At 44.6% G+C, this 23,085-nt stretch overlaps 1 protein-coding gene across 1 annotated transcript; it reads left to right on the top strand.

Annotated features, from left to right (window-relative positions):
• The first annotated feature begins 152 nt into the window (after positions 1–152).
• LOC106590500 (lipase member H) lies at positions 153–22,866 on the top strand. Its single transcript, XM_014181587.2, has 11 exons — positions 153–290; positions 19,813–19,918; positions 20,011–20,293; positions 20,450–20,558; positions 20,711–20,812; positions 20,888–20,977; positions 21,068–21,235; positions 21,380–21,469; positions 21,743–21,851; positions 21,921–22,094; positions 22,194–22,866. Exons 1-11 carry the CDS (start codon positions 239–241, stop codon positions 22,276–22,278), a joined length of 1,368 nt encoding a protein of 455 aa, XP_014037062.1. The 5' UTR covers positions 153–238; the 3' UTR covers positions 22,279–22,866.
• Positions 22,867–23,085: the final 219 nt, after the last annotated feature.

Here is a 23,085-nt window from a genome sequence, read left to right as displayed (position 1 = left end):
TAGTCACTTCAACAACTACAACCTCTCTCTCTCTCTTTCTGTTCGTCACTGTCAGTGAGCTCTTGTCTGCTCTCTCTCTCCCCCTCCCTCCTTCCTCTCTCTCTCTCCCCCTCCCTCCCTCCCGCCTCAACTTCTGTTTTACTAAGAGCTCCCAGTCTTTCCTCTCTCAGACAAGGCTCCCTCTAGTATTGTCCGGTCTTCTCTACCTCTTTCTTTCCCTCTTTCTTTTGGTTGTAGGATGTTACTCTGGCGACTCTTTGGTTTGATGGGCTTCCTAACACTTTGCAAAGGTAAGACTCCTTTTTCTGTGACCTTAGTGGTGTGTGTGTGTTGAGCTAGTTGTGTGAGGTCTCCTCTCTATCCCCCTAACCCAGGTCTAACCCAGGTCTAACCCAGGTCTAACCCAGGTCTAACCCAGGTCTAACCCAGGTCTAACCCAGGTCTAACCCAGGTCTAACCCAGGTCTATAACCCAGGTCTAACCCAGGTCTAACCCAGGTCTAACCCAGGTCTAACCCAGGACACATGCTTAGAAAAAAGGGTTCCAAAATGGTTCTTCAGCTGTCCCCATAGGATAACCCTTTTTGGTTTCAGGTGGAACCCCTTTTTGGTTCCATGTAGAACCCTCTCTGGAAAGGCTTCTACATGAAACTCAAAAAGGGTTCTACTTGGAATCAAAAGGGGTTCTTCAAAGGGTTCTCCTATGGGGACAGCCAAAGAACCCTTTTTGGTTCTAGATAGCACCTTTTTTCTAAGAGTGCAGTTTACAGAGAGAGATAGAGAAAGAGTGACATTTGTTGTTTTCTGTCTCATATCTGTTAGCAGACATGTCTCTACACTCCCTCCAGAACAGACATGTCTCTACACTCCCTCCAGAACAGACATGTCTCTAAACTCCCTCCAGAACAGACATGTCTCTAAACTCCCTCCAGAACAGACATGTCTCTAAACTCCCTCCAGAACAGACATGTCTCTAAACTCCCTCCAGAACAGACATGTCTCTACACTCCCTCCAGAACAGACATGTCTCTAAACTCCCACCAGAACAGACATGTCTCTAAACTCCCTCCAGAACAGACATGTCTCTAAACTCCCACCAGAACAGACATGTCTCTACACTCCCTCCAGAACAGACATGTCTCTAAACTCCCTCCAGAACAGACATGTCTCTAAACTCCCTCCAGAACAGACATGTCTCTAAACTCCCTCCAGAACAGACATGTCTCTACACTCCCTCCAGAACAGACATGTCTCTAAACTCCCCTCCAGAACAGACATGTCTCTAAACTCCCTCCAGAACAGACATGTCTCTAAACTCCCCTCCAGAACAGACATGTCTCTACACTCCCTCCAGAACAGACATGTCTCTAAACTCCCTCCAGAACAGACATGTCTCTAAACTCCCTCCAGAACAGACATGTCTCTAAACTCCCTCCAGAACAGACATGTCTCTACACTCCCTCCAGAACAGACATGTCTCTAAACTCCCTCCAGAACAGACATGTCTCTAAACTCCCTCCAGAACAGACATGTCTCTAAACTCCCCTCCAGAACAGACATGTCTCTAAACTCCCTCCAGAACAGACATGTCTCTAAACTCCCCTCCAGAACAGACATGTCTCTAAACTCCCTCCAGAACAGACATGTCTCTAAACTCCCTCCAGAACAGACATGTCTCTAAACTCCCTCCAGAACAGACATGTCTCTAATCTCCCTCCAGAACAGACATGTCTCTAAACTCCCTCCAGAACAGACATGTCTCTAAACTCCCTCCAGAACAGACATGTCTCTAAACTCCCTCCAGAACAGACATGTCTCTAAACTCCCTCCAGAACAGACATGTCTCTAAACTCCCTCCAGAACAGACATGTCTCTAAACTCCCTCCAGAACAGACATGTCTCTACACTCCCTCCAGAACAGACATGTCTCTAAACTCCCACCAGAACAGACATGTCTCTACACTCCCTCCAGAACAGACATGTCTCTACACTCCCTCCAGAACAGACATGTCTCTACACTCCCTCCAGAACAGACATGTCTCTAAACTCCCTCCAGAACAGACATGTCTCTAAACTCCCTCCAGAACAGACATGTCTCTAAACTCCCTCCAGAACAGACATGTCTCTAAACTCCCACCAGAACAGACATGTCTCTAAACTCCCTCCAGAACAGACATGTCTCTAAACTCCCACCAGAACAGACATGTCTCTACACTCCCTCCAGAACAGACATGTCTCTAAACTCCCACCAGAACAGACATGTCTCTAAACTCCCCTCCAGAACAGACATGTCTCTAAACTCCCACCAGAACAGACATGTCTCTAAACTCCCCTCCAGAACAGACATGTCTCTAAACTCCCTCCAGAACAGACATGTCTCTAAACTCCCTCCAGAACAGACATGTCTCTACACTCCCTCCAGAACAGACATGTCTCTAAACTCCCTCCAGAACAGACATGTCTCTAAACTCCCTCCAGAACAGACATGTCTCTAAACTCCCCTCCAGAACAGACATGTCTCTACACTCCCTCCAGAACAGACATGTCTCTAAACTCCCTCCAGAACAGACATGTCTCTAAACTCCCTCCAGAACAGACATGTCTCTAAACTCCCCTCCAGAACAGACATGTCTCTAAACTCCCTCCAGAACAGACATGTCTCTAAACTCCCCTCCAGAACAGACATGTCTCTAAACTCCCTCCAGAACAGACATGTCTCTAAACTCCCCTCCAGAACAGACATGTCTCTAAACTCCCACCAGAGCAGACATGTCTCTAAACTCCCCTCCAGAACAGACATGTCTCTAAACTCCCACCAGAACAGACATGTCTCTACACTCCCTCCAGAACAGACATGTCTCTAAACTCCCACCAGAACAGACATGTCTCTAAACTCCCTCCAGAACAGACATGTCTCTAAACTCCCACCAGAACAGACATGTCTCTAAACTCCCTCCAGAACAGACATGTCTCTAAACTCCCTCCAGAACAGACATGTCTCTAAACTCCCTCCAGAACAGACATGTCTCTACACTCCCTCCAGAACAGACATGTCTCTACACTCCCTCCAGAACAGACATGTCTCTAAACTCCCTCCAGAACAGACATGTCTCTAAACTCCCTCCAGAACAGACATGTCTCTACACTCCCTCCAGAACAGACATGTCTCTACACTCCCTCCAGAACAGACATGTCTCTAAACTCCCTCCAGAACAGACATGTCTCTAAACTCCCTCCAGAACAGACATGTCTCTACACTCCCTCCAGAACAGACATGTCTCTAAACTCCCTCCAGAACAGACATGTCTCTAAACTCCCTCCAGAACAGACATGTCTCTAAACTCCCTCCAGAACAGACATGTCTCTAAACTCCCACCAGAACAGACATGTCTCTAAACTCCCTCCAGAACAGACATGTCTCTAAACTCCCTCCAGAACAGACATGTCTCTACACTCCCTCCAGAACAGACATGTCTCTAAACTCCCTCCAGAACAGACATGTCTCTACACTCCCTCCAGAACAGACATGTCTCTAATCTCCCTCCAGAACAGACATGTCTCTAAACTCCCTCCAGAACAGACATGTCTCTAAACTCCCTCCAGAACAGACATGTCTCTAAACTCCCCTCCAGAACAGACATGTCTCTAAACTCCCTCCAGAACAGACATGTCTCTAAACTCCCCTCCAGAACAGACATGTCTCTACACTCCCTCCAGAACAGACATGTCTCTACACTCCCTCCAGAACAGACATGTCTCTACACTCCCTCCAGAACAGACATGTCTCTAAACTCCCTCCAGAACAGACATGTCTCTAAACTCCCACCAGAACAGACATGTCTCTAAACTCCCTCCAGAACAGACATGTCTCTAAACTCCCACCAGAACAGACATGTCTCTACACTCCCTCCAGAACAGACATGTCTCTAAACTCCCACCAGAACAGACATGTCTCTAAACTCCCTCCAGAACAGACATGTCTCTAAACTCCCACCAGAACAGACATGTCTCTAAACTCCCTCCAGAACAGACATGTCTCTAAACTCCCTCCAGAACAGACATGTCTCTAAACTCCCTCCAGAACAGACATGTCTCTACACTCCCTCCAGAACAGACATGTCTCTAAACTCCCTCCAGAACAGACATGTCTCTAAACTCCCTCCAGAACAGACATGTCTCTAAACTCCCTCCAGAACAGACATGTCTCTACACTCCCCTCCAGAACAGACATGTCTCTACACTCCCTCCAGAACAGACATGTCTCTAAACTCCCTCCAGAACAGACATGTCTCTAAACTCCCTCCAGAACAGACATGTCTCTAAACTCCCTCCAGAACAGACATGTCTCTAAACTCCCTCCAGAACAGACATGTCTCTAAACTCCCTCCAGAACAGACATGTCTCTAAACTCCCTCCAGAACAGACATGTCTCTAAACTCCCACCAGAGCAGACATGTCTCTAAACTCCCTCCAGAACAGACATGTCTCTAAACTCCCACCAGAACAGACATGTCTCTACACTCCCTCCAGAACAGACATGTCTCTAAACTCCCACCAGAACAGACATGTCTCTAAACTCCCTCCAGAACAGACATGTCTCTAAACTCCCACCAGAACAGACATGTCTCTAAACTCCCTCCAGAACAGACATGTCTCTAAACTCCCTCCAGAACAGACATGTCTCTAAACTCCCTCCAGAACAGACATGTCTCTACACTCCCTCCAGAACAGACATGTCTCTACACTCCCCTCCAGAACAGACATGTCTCTAAACTCCCCTCCAGAACAGACATGTCTCTAAACTCCCTCCAGAACAGACATGTCTCTACACTCCCCTCCAGAACAGACATGTCTCTACACTCCCTCCAGAACAGACATGTCTCTAAACTCCCTCCAGAACAGACATGTCTCTAAACTCCCTCCAGAACAGACATGTCTCTACACTCCCTCCAGAACAGACATGTCTCTAAACTCCCTCCAGAACAGACATGTCTCTAAACTCCCCTCCAGAACAGACATGTCTCTAAACTCCCTCCAGAACAGACATGTCTCTAAACTCCCACCAGAACAGACATGTCTCTAAACTCCCTCCAGAACAGACATGTCTCTAAACTCCCCTCCAGAACAGACATGTCTCTAAACTCCCTCCAGAACAGACATGTCTCTAAACTCCCCTCCAGAACAGACATGTCTCTAAACTCCCTCCAGAACAGACATGTCTCTAAACTCCCTCCAGAACAGACATGTCTCTACACTCCCTCCAGAACAGACATGTCTCTAAACTCCCTCCAGAACAGACATGTCTCTAAACTCCCTCCAGAACAGACATGTCTCTAAACTCCCTCCAGAACAGACATGTCTCTAAACTCCCTCCAGAACAGACATGTCTCTAAACTCCCTCCAGAACAGACATGTCTCTAAACTCCCTCCAGAACAGACATGTCTCTAAACTCCCTCCAGAACAGACATGTCTCTACACTCCCTCCAGAACAGACATGTCTCTAAACTCCCTCCAGAACAGACATGTCTCTAAACTCCCTCCAGAACAGACATGTCTCTAAACTCCCTCCAGAACAGACATGTCTCTAAACTCCCTCCAGAACAGACATGTCTCTAAACTCCCACCAGAACAGACATGTCTCTAAACTCCCTCCAGAACAGACATGTCTCTACACTCCCTCCAGAACAGACATGTCTCTAAACTCCCTCCAGAACAGACATGTCTCTAAACTCCCTCCAGAACAGACATGTCTCTAAACTCCCTCCAGAACAGACATGTCTCTAAACTCCCTCCAGAACAGACATGTCTCTAAACTCCCCTCCAGAACAGACATGTCTCTAAACTCCCTCCAGAACAGACATGTCTCTAAACTCCCTCCAGAACAGACATGTCTCTACACTCCCTCCAGAACAGACATGTCTCTAAACTCCCTCCAGAACAGACATGTCTCTAAACTCCCTCCAGAACAGACATGTCTCTAAACTCCCTCCAGAACAGACATGTCTCTAAACTCCCTCCAGAACAGACATGTCTCTAAACTCCCTCCAGAACAGACATGTCTCTAAACTCCCTCCAGAACAGACATGTCTCTAAACTCCCACCAGAACAGACATGTCTCTAAACTCCCTCCAGAACAGACATGTCTCTAAACTCCCTCCAGAACAGACATGTCTCTACACTCCCTCCAGAACAGACATGTCTCTACACTCCCTCCAGAACAGACATGTCTCTAAACTCCCTCCAGAACAGACATGTCTCTAAACTCCCCTCCAGAACAGACATGTCTCTACACTCCCTCCAGAACAGACATGTCTCTAAACTCCCTCCAGAACAGACATGTCTCTAAACTCCCTCCAGAACAGACATGTCTCTAAACTCCCTCCAGAACAGACATGTCTCTAAACTCCCTCCAGAACAGACATGTCTCTAAACTCCCCTCCAGAACAGACATGTCTCTAAACTCCCTCCAGAACAGACATGTCTCTACACTCCCTCCAGAACAGACATGTCTCTAAACTCCCTCCAGAACAGACATGTCTCTAAACTCCCTCCAGAACAGACATGTCTCTAAACTCCCTCCAGAACAGACATGTCTCTAAACTCCCTCCAGAACAGACATGTCTCTACACTCCCTCCAGAACAGACATGTCTCCAAACTCCCTCCAGAACAGACATGTCTCTAAACTCCCTCCAGAACAGACATGTCTCTAAACTCCCTCCAAAACAGACGTCTCTACACTCCCTTCAGAACAGACATGTCTCTACACTCCCTCCAGAACAGATTCAAATAACTGCCATTTATGTTCCTCCTCTTCCCCAAAAATCCCTAAGTGGAGGAATTAGAGTGTGCTGTGTGTGCTGTGTGTGTGTGTGTGTGTGTGTGTGTGTGTGTGTGTGTGTGTGTGTGTGTGTGTGTGTGTGTGTGTGTGTGTGTGTGTGTGTGTGTGTGTGTGTGTGTGTGTGTGTGTGTGCCCCCACAGACAGAGAGAGGGGCCAGAGGTAAAATAACAGCCTGGAACTTCCCTATCTGCTCCAGTTCTGTCTTTGAGAGCAGAGAGGAGAGGGTGATTGTGGAGAATGAGATGTGGGGCCACAGACCCCTGCTCCACCCCTCTGTGTGATAGACACCCATTATCACTAATTATGTCTTGCATATTGGAGGAGGCGGGAGGAAGCTGTGATGGGATGAGCTGCTTTTTATAGCAATATGATCCAATTGAGAGCAACAGCAGAGGATCACAGAGCATGGATCAATGCTAAAGTCGTGAGACATGACGCTGAACGCTAGCCTACATGCTAACACCAGTGGTGTATAGTACTTAAGTAAAAATACTTTAAGGCCAGGCACCACAGGCCAAAATTGTGATTTTGCTTCCATCTGTCCATTTTCAGATTTTGGGATATTTTGCAACTATAACTTTCATAAAATGTACAAATAAATCGGCAATAATGTATATAAATACTTTACTTGTATCATTTTATCCCAACCCCGTCAACTACACCTTCCATAAATGTCATTTTTGATAGCATGTTTCATGTAGAACTTCAACTGCTATTTTTAATCATATATCATTCAAACGCTTGTTTTCCGGAGCATATCGTTAGCTAGTCCATACATGGCTATTTCCTTTGTTGAAATAGTGCTTCGTGCTCAAAAATGTGTAATTTCCTGACATCTAATTGGTTACTGGCATTTAAAGGCCCTTTCCGGCAACTTGATTGGTTAAAATGCCTCATGAGCCACTTCCCTGTTTGAGAATATCTCCTGCGAAGAATCAACGTAAAGAGAGACAAAATGATAAAATCTCGAAGAATATACCTACAGTATGTGAATAAAAATAGGCGATCTCAGTTAGCCAATGCGAGAAAAGCAGTGAATGAAAGAAACAATGTGCCTGATCCGCCTATCAAGGCAGTACAGGTAGAGGAGGAATAGGAGGTAGCCCACAGCTGCGCGTTGAGACGCAAATTAGTTGAGATGAAGACAACTAGCAGCGATCAACCAGACAGCAGACAGCCAACAGTGGCTTTTATGCCACATGTCTCAAATAAACTAACTTGTACATTAATTGATTTGCTCTAAGTGTCTAAACACTGAACTGAAAATCACCATAGACTTCACCAACCAGTGATTCTGTAATTCTGTCATAATAGAATGTGCAGACTGTGAAGGTGATCGCATTTCAGAGGAGTGTTTACATTTCCGTCAGGCTGCAGGAGTGCTCCAGGGAGATGTGGCATTTGATATAAATGTGAGGATGGTTCTTCTAGCCCACGGACTTGGTTATGCAGCTCTAAAGAAAATAAGCAAAGTCCTAGGGATTCCTTCCTTGCTTCTCAGCTCATATCAGAGACATGACAGGAGAATGACAGGTAAATAAAAAGGGAGAGTATCCCATTATTGTCAGGTGACTTGCTGTGTATACCTGTGGCTTGCGAAAGTATTCACCCCACTTGGCATTTTTCCTATTTTGTTGCCTTACAACCTGGAATTAAAATACATTTTGGGGGGGTATCATTTGATTTACACAACATGCCTACCACTATGAATATGCAAAATATTTTTTATAGTGAAACAAACAGGAAATAAGACAAAAAACAGAAAACTTGAGCATGCATAACTATTCACCCCCCCCCCATAAAAGATTGCTGGGGTACAGTAATCTTTAAATCATACCACAGATTCTCAATTGGATTGAGGTCTGGGCTTTGACTAGGCCATTCCAAGACATTTAAATGTTTCCCCTTAAACCACTCAAGTGTTGCTTTAGCAGTATGCTTAGGGTCATTGTCCTGCTGGAAGGTGAACCTCCATCCCAGTCTCAAATCTCTGGAAGACTGAAACAGGTTTCCCTCAAGAATTTCCCTGTATTTAGCGCCATCCTTCAATTCTGACCAGTTTCCCAGTCCCTGCCGATGAAACACATCCTCACAGCATGATGCTGCCACCACCATGCTTCACTGTGGGGATGGGGATCTCCGGGTGATGAGAGGTGTTGGGTTTGCGCCAGACATAGCATTTTCCTTGATGGCCAAAAAGCTCAATTTTAGTCTCATCTGACCAGAGTACCTTCTTCCATATATTTGGGGAGTCTCCCACATGGTTTTTCGCGAACACCAAACGTGTTTGCTTATTTTTTTCTTTAATTAAGCAATGGCTTTTTTCTGACCACTCTTCCATAAAGCCCAGCTTGGTAGAGTGTACGGCTTAAAGTGGTCCTATTAACAGATACTCCAATCTCCGCTGTGGAGCTTTGCAGCTCCTTCAGGGTTATCTTTAGTCTCTTTGTTGCCTCTTTGATTAATGCCATCCTTGCCTGGTCTGTGAGTTTTGGTGGGCAGCCCTCTCTTGGCAGGTTTGTTGCGGTGCCATATTCTTTTCATTTTTTAATAATGGATTTAATGGTGCTCTGTGGGATGTTCAAAGTTTTGGATATTTTTTTATAACCCAACCCTGATCTGTACTTCTCCACAACTTTGTCCCTGATCTGTTTGGAGAGCTCCGTGGTCTTCATTGTGCCGCTTGCTTGGTGGTGCCCCTTGCTTAGTGGTGTTGCAGACTCTGGGGTCTTTCAGAACAGGTGATTATGTACTGAGATCATGTGACACTTACATTGCACACGGGTGGACTTTATTTAACTAATTATGATACTTCTGAAGGTAATTGGTTGCACCAGATCATATTTAGGGACTTCATAGTAAAGGGGGTGAATACATATGCACGCACCACCATCAAAAACGCCAAGGGGATGAATACTTTTGCAAGGCACTGTAAATAATTATTTCCTTGCTCCAGCAAATGTCTTCAAAGTTAACAAAACAGGGTGATAAAAAAACATAACTATACAATGGGACTGTCACACAGTGACAGTGTCATAGGGCTGTGCCCTAATGTGATTAGTAAGAAATTAGCTTTACATAAAGTAAATACATGCTGATATGCTAATATTTACATAGGGTAACATGCTGATATTTAGTCCTGCAGTTATGTCTGTAATGTTGACAGAGATAATAAGTACTTTTTCCCCCCACTTTAGTTGCAGAGATTCAGAGAGGGCTGCAGTCAATGGAGAGTGCTGCAAAGATAATTAGAAGAGCATACACAGGTATAGACCCAGACATAGCAGAGTTGCTGAAAGAGGATGAGGATGCCATCATAGACATTCATGTACCCTTTGATGGCACTTGGCTCAAGAGAGGATTCACTTCCAACTACGGGATAGGAGTGTGCATTGGTGCTGGTACCAGCGAGCCAAAGAAAATGGTGAAGATCCACCCTATCACAAAAACTTTGGAGGCTATACCTTTTTTAATAGAGAGGTTGCACAGAAAACGGTACCTGTATATCATAGGATGTCAAATGATAACATCCTCAAAAGAATGTAGCACGGAGGAACCCAGAATGCAAATGAATGTCTGAACTCTATAATATGGTTGACTGTCTTCGTGGGCAAAATCCGCATTGACGGAGCAGCCAGTATGGCAGCCACATTCAATGAGGGAGCCACTGCTATAACAAATGTGAAGAACAAATTGTGGCTTGATAGCACTTTGGTGACACTGGCAGGGGCGAAAATCTGATATCAACTTTGGAGGGGACAATTACATGAAATTTTCTCAAGAGCAATTCCTGAGGGGGACACCAAAAGTAGTGCTGTAACACATAGCCTACATTGTAATATGGTAAATGTATATTGAGGAACCAAAGAAATAAGGTGTTTGCCATACTCCTAACTACCGGTACCCAAACCTACACAACTAATCACAACAGCAATACCATTGCCTTTAACAAATCTTAGTTCAGTCACCAGTTTAAGTTGAGAGTGGGGGTATCCATGGCATTTTCCAATTATGTTCCTATTTTACAAGTCAAAAAAATTGAGAACCTTTCATAATGTTGCCAAACAGACTCAACAAACGTACCTGAGACTCCCTGTCTCTGCCAGTCTGGCCCTGCATATCTGTCCCCAACTCTGCTGTCTGTGTGCCATCTGTTGCCTGCTCTGCCTAATGACATCATTGTGAAACATTTCCATTAGAATTTCATTTCTTTCTTATGAACATTTTATCAACTAGTCTTTGAGATATTAGGCTACTAGGGTAATTACTATGCGTTTTGGTGTATTGAAAAATATTTTTCTGACATTTTTCTACCTGGCTGGCTGGCTACACACACAGTGTGTAGGTTATTTACAGTAGGAGATGGGCTTCTATCATCTTCTATCATTCTATTTGGGCTTCGATCTAAAAGGTAGCTAGCAAATGTGAAACGGATTAAAATGACAAGAGTTGACAGCTGTATGAGTTCACCATTTACACAACATATGCTGCAACCTTTTGTAATTTTAATAGTTTGTTTCATATTGGCTGGCTTCCAACAATAGCTGAATTTGCAAAGCTAGCGAGCACCAATTCAGTTTCAGTGGTGTTTGCTATAATCTTTGCTACCCGGGTTAAATAAAGGTGAAATAAAATAAATAAATAAAAGTTCCCTTGCGACAATTTAGCTTTTGCAACGAGAGCATTAAATATATTTAAGACAATGGTAGAAGAGAGTGTAGTTCTGTTCAGTTTGGACTTCAGTTTATCGCTAACCTTATCACAGGGACTTTGAAGCACTAACTTACATCATCTGCATGCTGATCTTGGAATAAATTGACGATAGCAAAGATTCCATCTTTGACGAGGCCACATAAATGGAATAGGTACTAGCTAGCTTAATAGTTAATATTTGCGCGCTAGCTCTGCATATTCAGCTAGTGTGTGTGCGCGTTTGACTAGATTAACCTCACGTCAGTTACGTTCATTGAGTGCCTTTCAGACAGTAGATACGACCCCTCTGTTACCTTGCCAACTAAGGAACTGGCAGTGGATCAAACCATTGTGAGGCAAAGGGTGGGGGGTCGCAATCTTTTGAAACTTAAAAACACACTATTAAGTGTCTATAATCAGCATAATTGCTTTCATTGCGTATTATTAATATTATTTAAATTACATAGTTATGTTTCAGTGATATATTGGGGGGGACAAATCATATTTTTCCCAGGATGGGGGGGTCGTGTCCCCCCCGGGATTTCCGCCCCTGGACACTGGAGCAATCAGAGAGGAGTTGTGAGAGGTTATGCTGCTTCAATGGAGTGTGCCAAGCGTAGGCCCAGCAACAACTCAAGGAGGGCTTTACATATATATATATATTAAAAATAAAATATATATTTTTTTAAATTTATTTCACCTTTATTTAACCAGGTAGGCTAGTTGAGAACAAGTTTTCATTTACAACTGCGACCTGGCCAAGATAAAGCAAAGCAGTTCGACACATACAACAACACAGTGTTAAACATGGAATAAACAAACATGCAGTCAATAATACAGTAGAAAAAAAAGTATATATACAAAAAGTTTTGAGAATGACACAAATATTAATTTCCACAAAGTTTGCTGCTTCAGTGTTTTTAGATATTTTTGTCAGACGTTACTATGGAATACTGAAGTACAATTACAAGCATTTCATAAATGTCAAAGGCTTTTATTGACAATTACATGAAGTTGATGCAAAGAGTAAATTTTTGCAGTGTTGACCCTTCTTTTTCAAGACCTCTGCAATCCGCCCTGGCATGCTGTCAATTAACTTCTGGGCCACATCCTGACTGATGGCAGCCCATTCTTGCATAATCAAGGCTTGGAGTTTGTCAGAATGTGTGGGTTTTTGTTTGTGGGTTTTTGTTTTGTTTAATCTCAATGGGATTATGGTCTGGGGAGTTTCCTGGCCATGGACCCAAAATATCGATGTTTTGTTCCCCGAGCCACTTAGTTATCACTTTTGCCTCATGGCAAGGTGCTCCATCATGCTGGAGAAGGCATTGTTCGTCACCAAACTGTTCCTGGATGGTTGGGAGAAGTTGCTCTTGGAGGATGTTTTGGTACCATTCTTTTTTCATGGCTGTGTTCTTAGGCAAAATTGTGAGTGAGCCCACTCCCTTGGCTGAGAAGCAACCCCACACATGAATGGTCTCAGGATGCTTTACTGTTGGCATGACACAGGACTGATGGTAGCGCTCACCTTGTCTTCTCCGGACAAGCTTTTTTCCGGATGCCCCAAACAATCGGAAAGGGGATTCATCAGAGAAAATGACTTTACCCCAGTCCTCAGCAGTCCAATCCCTGTACCTTTTGCAGAATATCAGTCTGTCCCTGATGTTTTTCCTGGAGAGAAGTGGCTTCTTTGCTGCCCTTCTTGACACCAGGCCATCCTCCAAAAGTCTTCGCCTCACTGTGCGTGCAGATGCACTCACACCTGCCTGCTGCCATTCCTGAGCAAGCTCTGTACTGGTGGTGCCCCGATCCCACAGCTGAATCGACTTTAGGAGACAGTCCTGGCGCTTGCTGGACTGGCAACCTGAAGCCTTCTTCACAACAATTTAACCGCTCTCCTTGAAGTTCTTGATGATCCGATAAATGGTTGATTTAGGTGCAATCTTACTGGCAGCAATATCCTTGCCTGTGAAGCCCTTTTTGTGCAAAGAAATTATGACGGCATGTGTTTCCTTGCAGGTAACCATGGCTGACAGAGGAAGAACAATGATTCCAAGCACCACCCTCCTTTTGAAGCTTCCAGTCTGTTATTCAAACTCAATCAGCATGGCAGTGTGATCTCCAGACTTGTCCTTGTCAACACTCACACCTGTGTTAACGAGAGAATCACTGACATAATGTCAGCTGGTCCTTTTGTGGCAGGGCTGAAATGCAGTGGAAATGTTTTCTGGGGATTCAGTTCATTTGCATGGCAATAAGGGACTTTGCAATTAATTGCAATTCATCTGATCACTCTTCATAACATTTTGGAGTATATGAAAATTGCCATCATACAAACTGAGGCAGAAGACTTTGTGAAAATTAATATTTGTGTCATTCTCAAAACTTTTGGCCACGACTGTACAGTGTGTGCAAATGAGGTAAGATAAGGGAGGTAAGGCAATAAAATAGGCCATAGTGGCGAGGTAATTACGATATAGCAATAAAACACTGGAGTGTTAAATGTGCAGAAGATGAATGTGCAAGTAGAGATACTGGGGTGCAAAGGAGAAAAATAAATAAATACAGTATGGAGATGAGGTAGTTGGATAGGCTATTTACAGATGGGCTATGTACAGGTGCAGTGAACTGTGAGTTGCTCTGACTGCTGGTGCGTGAAGTTAGTGAGGGAGATAAGAGTCTCCAGCTTCAGCGATTTTTGCAGTTCGTTCCAGTCATTGGCAGCAGAGAACTGGAAGGAAAGACGGCCAAAGGAGGAATTGGCTTTGGGGGTGACCAGTGAAATATACCTGCTGGAGCGCGTGCTGCGGGTGGGTGCTGCTATGGTGACCAGTGAACTGAGATAAGGCGGGGCTTTACCTGGCAAAGACTTGTAGATGACCTGGAGCCAGTGGGTTTGGCGACGAGTGTGAAGCGAGGGCCAGCCAACGAGAGCGTACAGGTCACAGTGGTGGGTAGTATATGGGGTTTTGGTGACAAAACGGATGGCACTGTGGTAGACTGCATCCAATTTGTTGAGTAGAGTGTTGGAGGCTATTTTGTAAATGACATCGCCGAAGTCGAGGATCGGTAGGATAGTCATTTTACGAGGGTATGTTTGGCAGCATGAGTGAAGGATGCTTTGTTTTGCGAAATAGTAAGCCAATTCTAGATTTAATTTTGGATTGGAGATGTTTAATGTGGGTCTGGAAGGAGAGTTTACAGTCTAACCAGACACCTAGGTATTTGTAGTTGTCCACATATTCTAGGTCAGATCCGTCCAGAGTAGTGATGCTGGACGGGCGGACAGGTGCGGGCAGCGATCGGTTGAAGAGCATGCATTTAGTTTAACTTGCATTTAAGAGCAGTTGGAGGCCACGGAAGGAGAGTTGTATGACATTGAAGCTCGTCTGGAGGTTAGTTAGCACAGTGTCCAAAGAAGGGCCAGAAGTATACAGAATGGTGTCGTCTGCGTAGTGGTGGATCAGAGAATCACCAGCAGCAAGAGCGACATCATTGATGTATACAGAGAAGAGAGTCAGCCCGAGAATTGAACCCTGTGGCACCCCCATAGAGACGGCCAGAGGTCCAACAGGCCCTCCAATTTGACACACTGAACTCTATCTGAGCAGTAGTTGGTGAACCAGGCGAGGCAGTCATTTGAGATACCAAGGCTGTTTAGTCTGCCGATAAGAATGTGGTGATTGACAGAGTCGAAAGCCTTGGCCAGGTCGATGAATACGGCTGCACAGTATTGTCTCAACAGCCATACAAAATCCTTGTATGTGACAAATTGAGCAAAGTGACATGAGAATTTGCTCAAAACTGCATATTTGCCCAACAGACCTGTATTCAAAGCATATGCTCTACTGCTTGAAACAAATGTATTAAACGTGCTAATGTATTTGTAAAAAGTACATTTGATGTTTGTCAATTTAGAAGTGATATATGAATAAGAGTTTTATTAATGTGACATAAATTGTCATATTTATGGAAAGTATATTAGAATGTGGTGCCTGACCTTAAAGTACTACTTATGTTGTGTTTGGGGGTATCTATACTTCACTATTTATATTTTTACTTTTACTTCACTACATTCCTAAAGAAAATACATTTTATTCGTTACATTTTTAATGCTTAGCAGGACAGGAAAATTGTTAAATTCACGCATTCAAGAGAACATCCCTGGTCATCCCTACTGCCTCTGATCTGGCGGACTCACTAAACACACATGCTTCGTTTGTAAATTATGTATGAGTGTTGGAGTGTGCCTCTGGGTATCCGTAAATTAAAAAAACAAGAAAATGGTGCCATCTGGTTTGTTAATATAAGGAATTTGAAATTATTTATACTTTTACTTTTGATACTTAAGTAGATTTAAAACCAAATGCTAGTATTTTACTGGGTGACTTTCACTTGAGTTATTTTCTGTGAAGGTATCTTTACTTTTACTCAAGTATGACAATTGAGTACTTTTTCCACCACTGCTAACACTAATAACTGATGTGGCTTGAAGAATAACAAGCTACATGGTAATGCTACCGAATAATGACACTCAATGCTACATGCTAAAACTCAGTCCTGTGGCTAATGCTACATGCTAAAACTCAGTCCTGTGGCTAATGCTACATGCTAAAACTCAGTCCTGTGGCTAATGCTACATGCTAAAACTCAGTCCTGTGGCTAATGCTACATGCTAAAAGTCTAAAGTCAAAGAGAATAAAATATCATACAGCACAACAAACCACAGAGAATAACTTTCCAGGCACCTTTAACCTTTCACCTTAACAGTGGCTGGGGGAGGGGCGAAGAGGAGACAGAGTGAGAGTGAACTGGGTGAGAGGATGAAACTGGATGTCTTAAAACCTCTACTCACTCCGACTCAGATCAACAATGAGACCGGAAAAACAAAATGTCAGGAGTGAGGAAGGGACAGAGAAAAAGAGAGAGCGAGAGATACAGAAAGGCGGGTGGAGTCGGAAATTATATTGTATGTTGTTATCGGTAGTATTTGGGAACTGTTGCCTCACTAAACATCAAAACCCTAGCATAGTTTAATCTACTCATAGAAGTTCAGAAACCGTTAATCTATCTGACATTACCAGTTAGAAACAGCTGGCCATTTAACCAGTTAACACTCTTCATCTCTACCACAGGCACAACCTGCAGTACTACTTATTTCACTTATTTCACAACCTGCAGATAGCCCGGTTAGCCAATGTGCGGGAGCACTGGTTGGTCGGGCCAATTGAGGTAGTATGTACATGAATGTATAGTTAAAGTGACTAGGCATATATGATAAACAGAGAGTAGCAGCAGCGTAAAAGAGGAGTTGGTTGGGGGGGGGCACAATGCAAATAGTCCGGGTAGCCATTTGATTATCTGTTCAGGAGTCTTATGGCTTGGGGGTAAAAACTGTTGAGAAGCCTTTTTGTCCTAGACTTGGCACTCCGGTACCGCTTGCCATGCGGTAGTAGAGAGAACAGTCTGTGACTGGGGTGGCTGGGGTCTTTGACAATTTGTAGGGCCTTCCTCTGACACCGCCTGGTGTAGAGGTCCTGGATGACAGGCAGCTTAGCCCCAGTGATGTACTGGGCCGTACGCACTACCCTTTTCCTGTAGTCCACAATCATCTCCTTAGTCTTGGTGACGTTGAGGGATAGGTTGTTATTCTGGCACCACCCGGCCAGGTCTCTGACATCCTCCCTATAGGCTGTCTCGTCGTGGTCGGGGATCATGCCTACCACCGTTGTGTCGTCTGCAAACTTAATGATGGTGTTGGAGTCGTGCCTGGCCATGCAGTCGTCGGTGAACAGGGAGTACAGGAGGGGACTGAGCACACACCCCTGGGGAGCTCCAGTGTTGAGGATCAGCGTGGCAGATGTGTTGCTACCTACCCTCACCACCTGGGGGCGGCCCGTGTGCTATTCAATGTGTTTCTATGATCAAATTCAACATTTTCTTAAAATATATTTTTTTCAATTTTGGGGGGATACCTAAAGGGGTCCTAAAATTCAAAATCAAATAGCTAAAAGATCCATGGTATGACCGTCTTAAAACAATTCCACATGTTAGCTTAGTACCCCCCTCCCCAACGACTTACACTTTTAGAGGTTAAACTATAAAAGCTAATTTACCAACATTTCTGATATAATATATAATACAGTGTTTTGGAATGAAGCTCTTCAAACATAACATTTATTCCAATTGCATTTAGTTTAGTTTTTCTTTTTGAAAACACTGGTAGGGGTCAAGAACAATGTAAAAATCAAATAACATTTTATTGGTCACATACACATGGTTAGCAGATGTTAATGCGATTGTAGAAAAATGCTTGTGCTTCTAGTTCCGACTATGCAGTAATACCTAACAAGGAATCTACCAATTCCCCAACAACTACCTTATACACACAAATGTAAAGGGATGAATAGAATATGTACATATAAATATATGGATGAGCGATGGCGTGTGGCATAGGCTAGATGCAGTAGATGGTGTAGAATACAGTATATAGATATGAGATGAGTAATGTAGGATATGTAAACATTATTAAAGTGGCGTTATTTAAAGTGACTAGTGAATCCTTTTATTTAAGTGGCCAGAGATTTGAGTAGTTTTACAATTTAACCCCCACGTCTTAAATTCCATAAAGAGGCTCTCCCTGGCCATGCAGTATGGAGAGTTTCACAGTAGAACAAAGGAACTTCTACTACATCACAGAATTTGAGAACTGAGTGTGTAAACGGTCGGTGGAAAAGCCAGCCACGACCCGGTCCATTTTGTTTCATGTTTGTGACCTCACGAAGGACAGGAAACACACATAACAATATCTCTGAATGGGTACATTTCTCAATTATAGTGTTTGCATGTCCATCTGCTGGAGAGTTAATCCGAGTCTCTCTCTCTTTCTGTTATCTCGCTTTCTGTAAATGAGAACTTGTTCTCAACTTGCTTACCTGGTTAAATAAAGGTGAAATAAAATAAATAAAATACCCTAAAGATCAAAGTATTTTGAGGTTAGAATGAATACTTCAGAGTACCATTCAGAAATGTTCTCATAGAATAGATGTTTCGGCGGTTGTCGGTATTCGCATCCCAGGTTTACATAATTTCTAGCTACAGACTAGTAATTAGTATCTAAGATTTGCTTTTATTCTGTAGGGATCGATAGTCTCAGAGTTGAACCATTTCCAGCCTTGCAGCCAATGCTCCACGTGTTATGGTTTTCAAATCTTGGTACTTAAACCTGTGCCACCTCAGCTTACACCAAGGTATGCGTGGTCTAAACTATTCGCAATCACAGCTCACGCTGTGGGTTTGTTTAGTCTGAAGAGGATTTCCTCAGGAGGGGGTTTTATTCGTAACAATGGGAAAGGGCTGATCCATGACACCAGATCATGTCTGTGCTCACGGGGGCGGGCCAATGACTTAAAACTTTAAAGGGAAAACAATTCTCTCACATTAAAGGTTTAACATCACATCATTTCACATAGTTTCATCTTTACTCATTCATTTTAACCAAGAATTAGATGCAAACACCATAACTGAGAAATGTTCACATTCAGAGATATAGTTATGTGTGTTTCCAGTCCTTCGTGAGGTCACCAAATGAAACACACTCAACATAACTGTCCCTTAAGTGTCCACGGACCATTCCCACAAGTGGACATATAGTTTCATTTTCCCATTTTGGGGATTTAGGAGTTCGGCCACATGAAATCCTTTGTTCACTCTGAAGTCCCTCTCTCTGCATGGCCACGGGAAGAGAGTCTCCACCAGGAATTTAGGACCTGAGATAACAGAACCTGGGTGTAGGAGAGGGTGAGAAGCCACGATCTATACCCAGAAAGGGCCACGTCATGACAATGCTCTCGATTGTGCATCTGTAAAGGTTTGTGAGTGTTTTAGATGACAAGCCACATATGTTCAGCCTCCTGAGGTTGAAGATGTTGGAGTTAGAGTATTCACCAGCTGCCTGATCATGTTTAAATGCAAAATGAAAGAAGTTGGGGTTCACAGTAAGAGCAGAGAATGACCTGACCCTGACCTAGGGCTAGCAGCGTATCAATAAACACACACACACAGCAGAGGAGGCTGGTGAGAGGAGACATAGGAGGAGAGCACAGGCTCATAGTAATGGCTGGGATGGAATAAATGGAACGGTATCAAACACATCAAACATATAGAAATCACTTTCCATGAATTACATTACAGCCATTACAATGAGGCTGTCCTCCTATAGCTCCTCCAACCAGCCTCCTCTGACACACACACCCCTCCTCCTCCCCCTTCTCTCCCCAGGCCAGGATAGTGGTGTAGGTGCACCGTGTGATGACTTCACAGACCTGGACCTCCATGAGTGCTTCCTCGGGACCACCCTGAACATTAAGCTGCTGCTCTACACCAAGTAGGTTAGAAAGAGAGAGAGAGTGTGTGTGTAAGCAGTTGGATAAAAAGTAATGATATTTTCTGAATTGAGTCTCCTTCTCCCTCCTTCAGGTATAACCTACGCTGCGGCAGAGAGTTGAACCACCACCAGCTGTCCTCCCAGCCACTCTTCAACCTCTCCCTGCCCACGGCTTTCGTCATCCACGGCTACCGGCCCACCAGGGCTCCTCCGTTCTGGGTGGACCACGTCGTCCAGCTGCTGTCTGAGCAGGAGGACATGAACGTCCTGGTAGTGGACTGGAACAGAGGAGCTGCTAACCTCAACTACTTCACTGCTGTGACCAACACACGACAGGCTGCCAACAACCTCACCGGCTTCATACTCAACATGCAGGTGTGTGGCTGGGGGGACGGGGGGGGGGATGGTGGGGGTAGGGCGGGATTGTGGAGTGCTGCTCATTTGCTGTGAATCTTCAGTTGTTCTATGAGTCTTGGGTCAATGTTGCAAAATGTTCACTGTGTGTGTGTGTGTGTGTGTGTGTGTGTGTAGGCAGAGGGAGCGCCTCTGAGTTCGGTCCACCTGATCGGGTCGAGTCTGGGAGCTCACCTGGCTGGGTTCGTAGGAGCAAACCTGAAGGGCAAGATCGGCCGCATCACAGGTAGGATAAGAGAGTCTGTGCCCTTTGAAGCTATTATTTGATTAATTCATTAATACATGTATTAAATAATGTATCCATTAATTGATGTATTAAGTGGTTAATTAATTGATCCATTCATTAATTGGATCATTAATTGATTAATTGTTGTCCAGGTCTGGACCCAGCGGGGCCCATGTTCACTGGAGCGACACCTGAGGAGAGACTCGACCCTTCAGACGCCATGTTTGTAGACGTACTACACACTGACATAAACTGTAAGTACTGACATGCTGTGTGTGTGCGTGGCGAGGGATTCTCTAGATGTTTTGTCTTCCTATTTGTTCGTGCAGCGTTTGGTCTCAGAGGTCAACACGGCCATATTGACTACTACGCCAATGGAGGATCTGACCAGCCAGGCTGCCCCAAGACCATCTTCTCGGGTGAGTCTCTCACACACACACACACACACACACACACACACACACACACGTAATAACACTCTAATAACTCAACACTTCTCTCTTTTGTAGGGAAGTCATATTTCATGTGTGACCACCAGCGCTCTGTGTTCCTGTACATGTGTGCTCTCAACCGAACCTGCAGCCTCACAGCCTACCCCTGCTCCTCCTACAGTGACTTCCTGGACGGCCGGTGCCTGCAGTGTGAGGCTTTTAAGCCCGCACCCTGCCCTATGCTAGGTGAGGACAGCCTTCCCACTGGTCAACCCAGAATCTCACTGAATCCATAAACAAGGGAAGAGATGCTTGTCAACAAATCACTGATCAAGTGGTTTGGTTGCCATACCAACAGTCCTAAAGTTGTATCCATGGTTACCGCCCCAGGTTATGACATCAGCAGGTGGAGGGATATTCTGCTGCGATTGGGTCAGACCAAGGTATACTTCACCACCACTGCCACGTTGCCCTATAAAAGTAAGTTTAACACCCCTGACTATCAGTGATTAACATACGCTACATTACCAAAAGTGTGTGGACAACTGCTTGTCGAATATCTCATTCCAAAATCATGGGCATTAATATAGAGTTGGTTGCCCCTTTGCTGCTATAATCATGAAAAACAACCCCAGACCATTATTCCTCCTCCTTTTATATACATAGTGAACATAATGCTTCTGAAGCAGTGAGTTCTTAAAGATGAATTGTGTGTGAGACGTTGTGCATGTGTGTGTGTGTATATATTTATAGAGGTCAGCTACAGGGTGGACATGGTGACATGGAACCGGTACCCGCGCTGGGGAGTCCTCATCCTCAGACTCCACAGTGGCAGGAACTACACTGAGGCACGCATTGACCGGTCAGTCTCACATGCACACACACATTTGTGGCAGTAAGACCTCTATCTATCCCTCTCTCTCCTCTCCAGTAAGCTGTTCAGGTTTGAGCAGTACACCTCCACCCGTCTGTTGGTCCAGTTTGATGAGGACCTTCAGCCCATCCAGAAGATATCCCTCAGCATTGCTACCAGAAACGTGATAGGCCCTCGCTACAAAATACGACTAATCCGCATCCGCCTCGCCCCCCTGGAGCAACCCGACAGGTGAGAGACCACCACACACCTGAGTTACACTTTCCCCCCTCTTTTCTGCATTCCCCATATACTCCCTCCTCCAACTCTCCCTTTCTCTCCTCCCTCCAGGCCGCTGATGTGTCGCTATGACATCATCATGGAGGAGAATATTGAGGTGGCGTTTCGCCCTCTGCCCTGCGACCCTCGTCTCTGAACCACCACCAGAGGGCACTCTCCTCACACCCAGGGCCTCCAGGGTCTCCCCAGCCACACACCCAGATGAACCACAAGGGGCAGACAGTTGACATCGTTGCCCCACACTGCTTCTGCCGTTGTATAGTCTAGCCAGGCTGCAGGATCACATGCTTTGGCATAGACGGTGAAGACTAGGTGGAGCCAACACCATGTTTCTTACAGCTCTCTAGTTCTGAGATCTGATTACAGTGTGGATTAGGGCTCATCTTGGATGGAAAACAAAACAGAACACTGGTGGACCATACAGAGATAACTGAAGAGCTGAATAATGATGTTGCTGATCAGGGGGGTTGTTGGAAGTGTTCCCTCTCTCTTTCACTGCGCCTTATGAAGGTTGGTGGTGTTGCTATGACAATTCTGTATTTTAATGCAGTCAGAGGGCATTCATAACCTGCTATAACCAGTCATATGATGTTGTAACTCTTCAGTGTAGCTCCTGGTTTGTGTCAGTGTCTTGTCCATGTGTATTGCAGCGCTGTCATAACTGAGCAGCTAAAAAAAACTTGAAACAATGAAACTGTATTAAAAGTGGAAATGTTTTTATAAACGATATTTAAAAAATCATGGTACTGTGGTGTAATCTTATTTTTGTAAAGACTACGTGATTCTACCTGCATTGTTCGAAATAAATCCACCATGTGTTTCACTGTGATCTGACTGGACTTTCTCCCACATCGCCTCTGCTCTTATGGGGTTAAAGGTTAAGGCCGGTCTGCTACTGTGGGGTTAAAGGTTAAGGCCTGCCTCTGCTGCTAAGCACTACCCA

The sequence above is a fragment of the Salmo salar genome, chromosome ssa29 (assembly GCF_905237065.1).
Source record: "Salmo salar chromosome ssa29, Ssal_v3.1, whole genome shotgun sequence".
Taxonomy (NCBI): Eukaryota; Metazoa; Chordata; class Actinopteri; order Salmoniformes; family Salmonidae; genus Salmo; species Salmo salar.
The sequence above is the reverse complement of the archived record's forward strand: the minus strand, read 5'-3'. Positions and strand labels throughout refer to the sequence as shown.

What these genes read in the sequence shown, in the direction of transcription:
- LOC106590500 (XM_014181587.2), top strand. Translation starts at nt 239, where the DNA reads ATGTTACTCTGGCGACTCTTTGGTTTGATGGGCTTCCTAACACTTTGC. An exon ending in CCCCAAGACCATCTTCTCGG is followed by an intron (nt 20,978 to 21,067) that starts GTGAGTCTCTCA and finishes TCTCTTTTGTAG; the next exon opens with GGAAGTCATATTTCATGTGT. An exon ending in ACTGAGGCACGCATTGACCG is followed by an intron (nt 21,852 to 21,920) that starts GTCAGTCTCACA and finishes TCTCCTCTCCAG; the next exon opens with TAAGCTGTTCAGGTTTGAGC.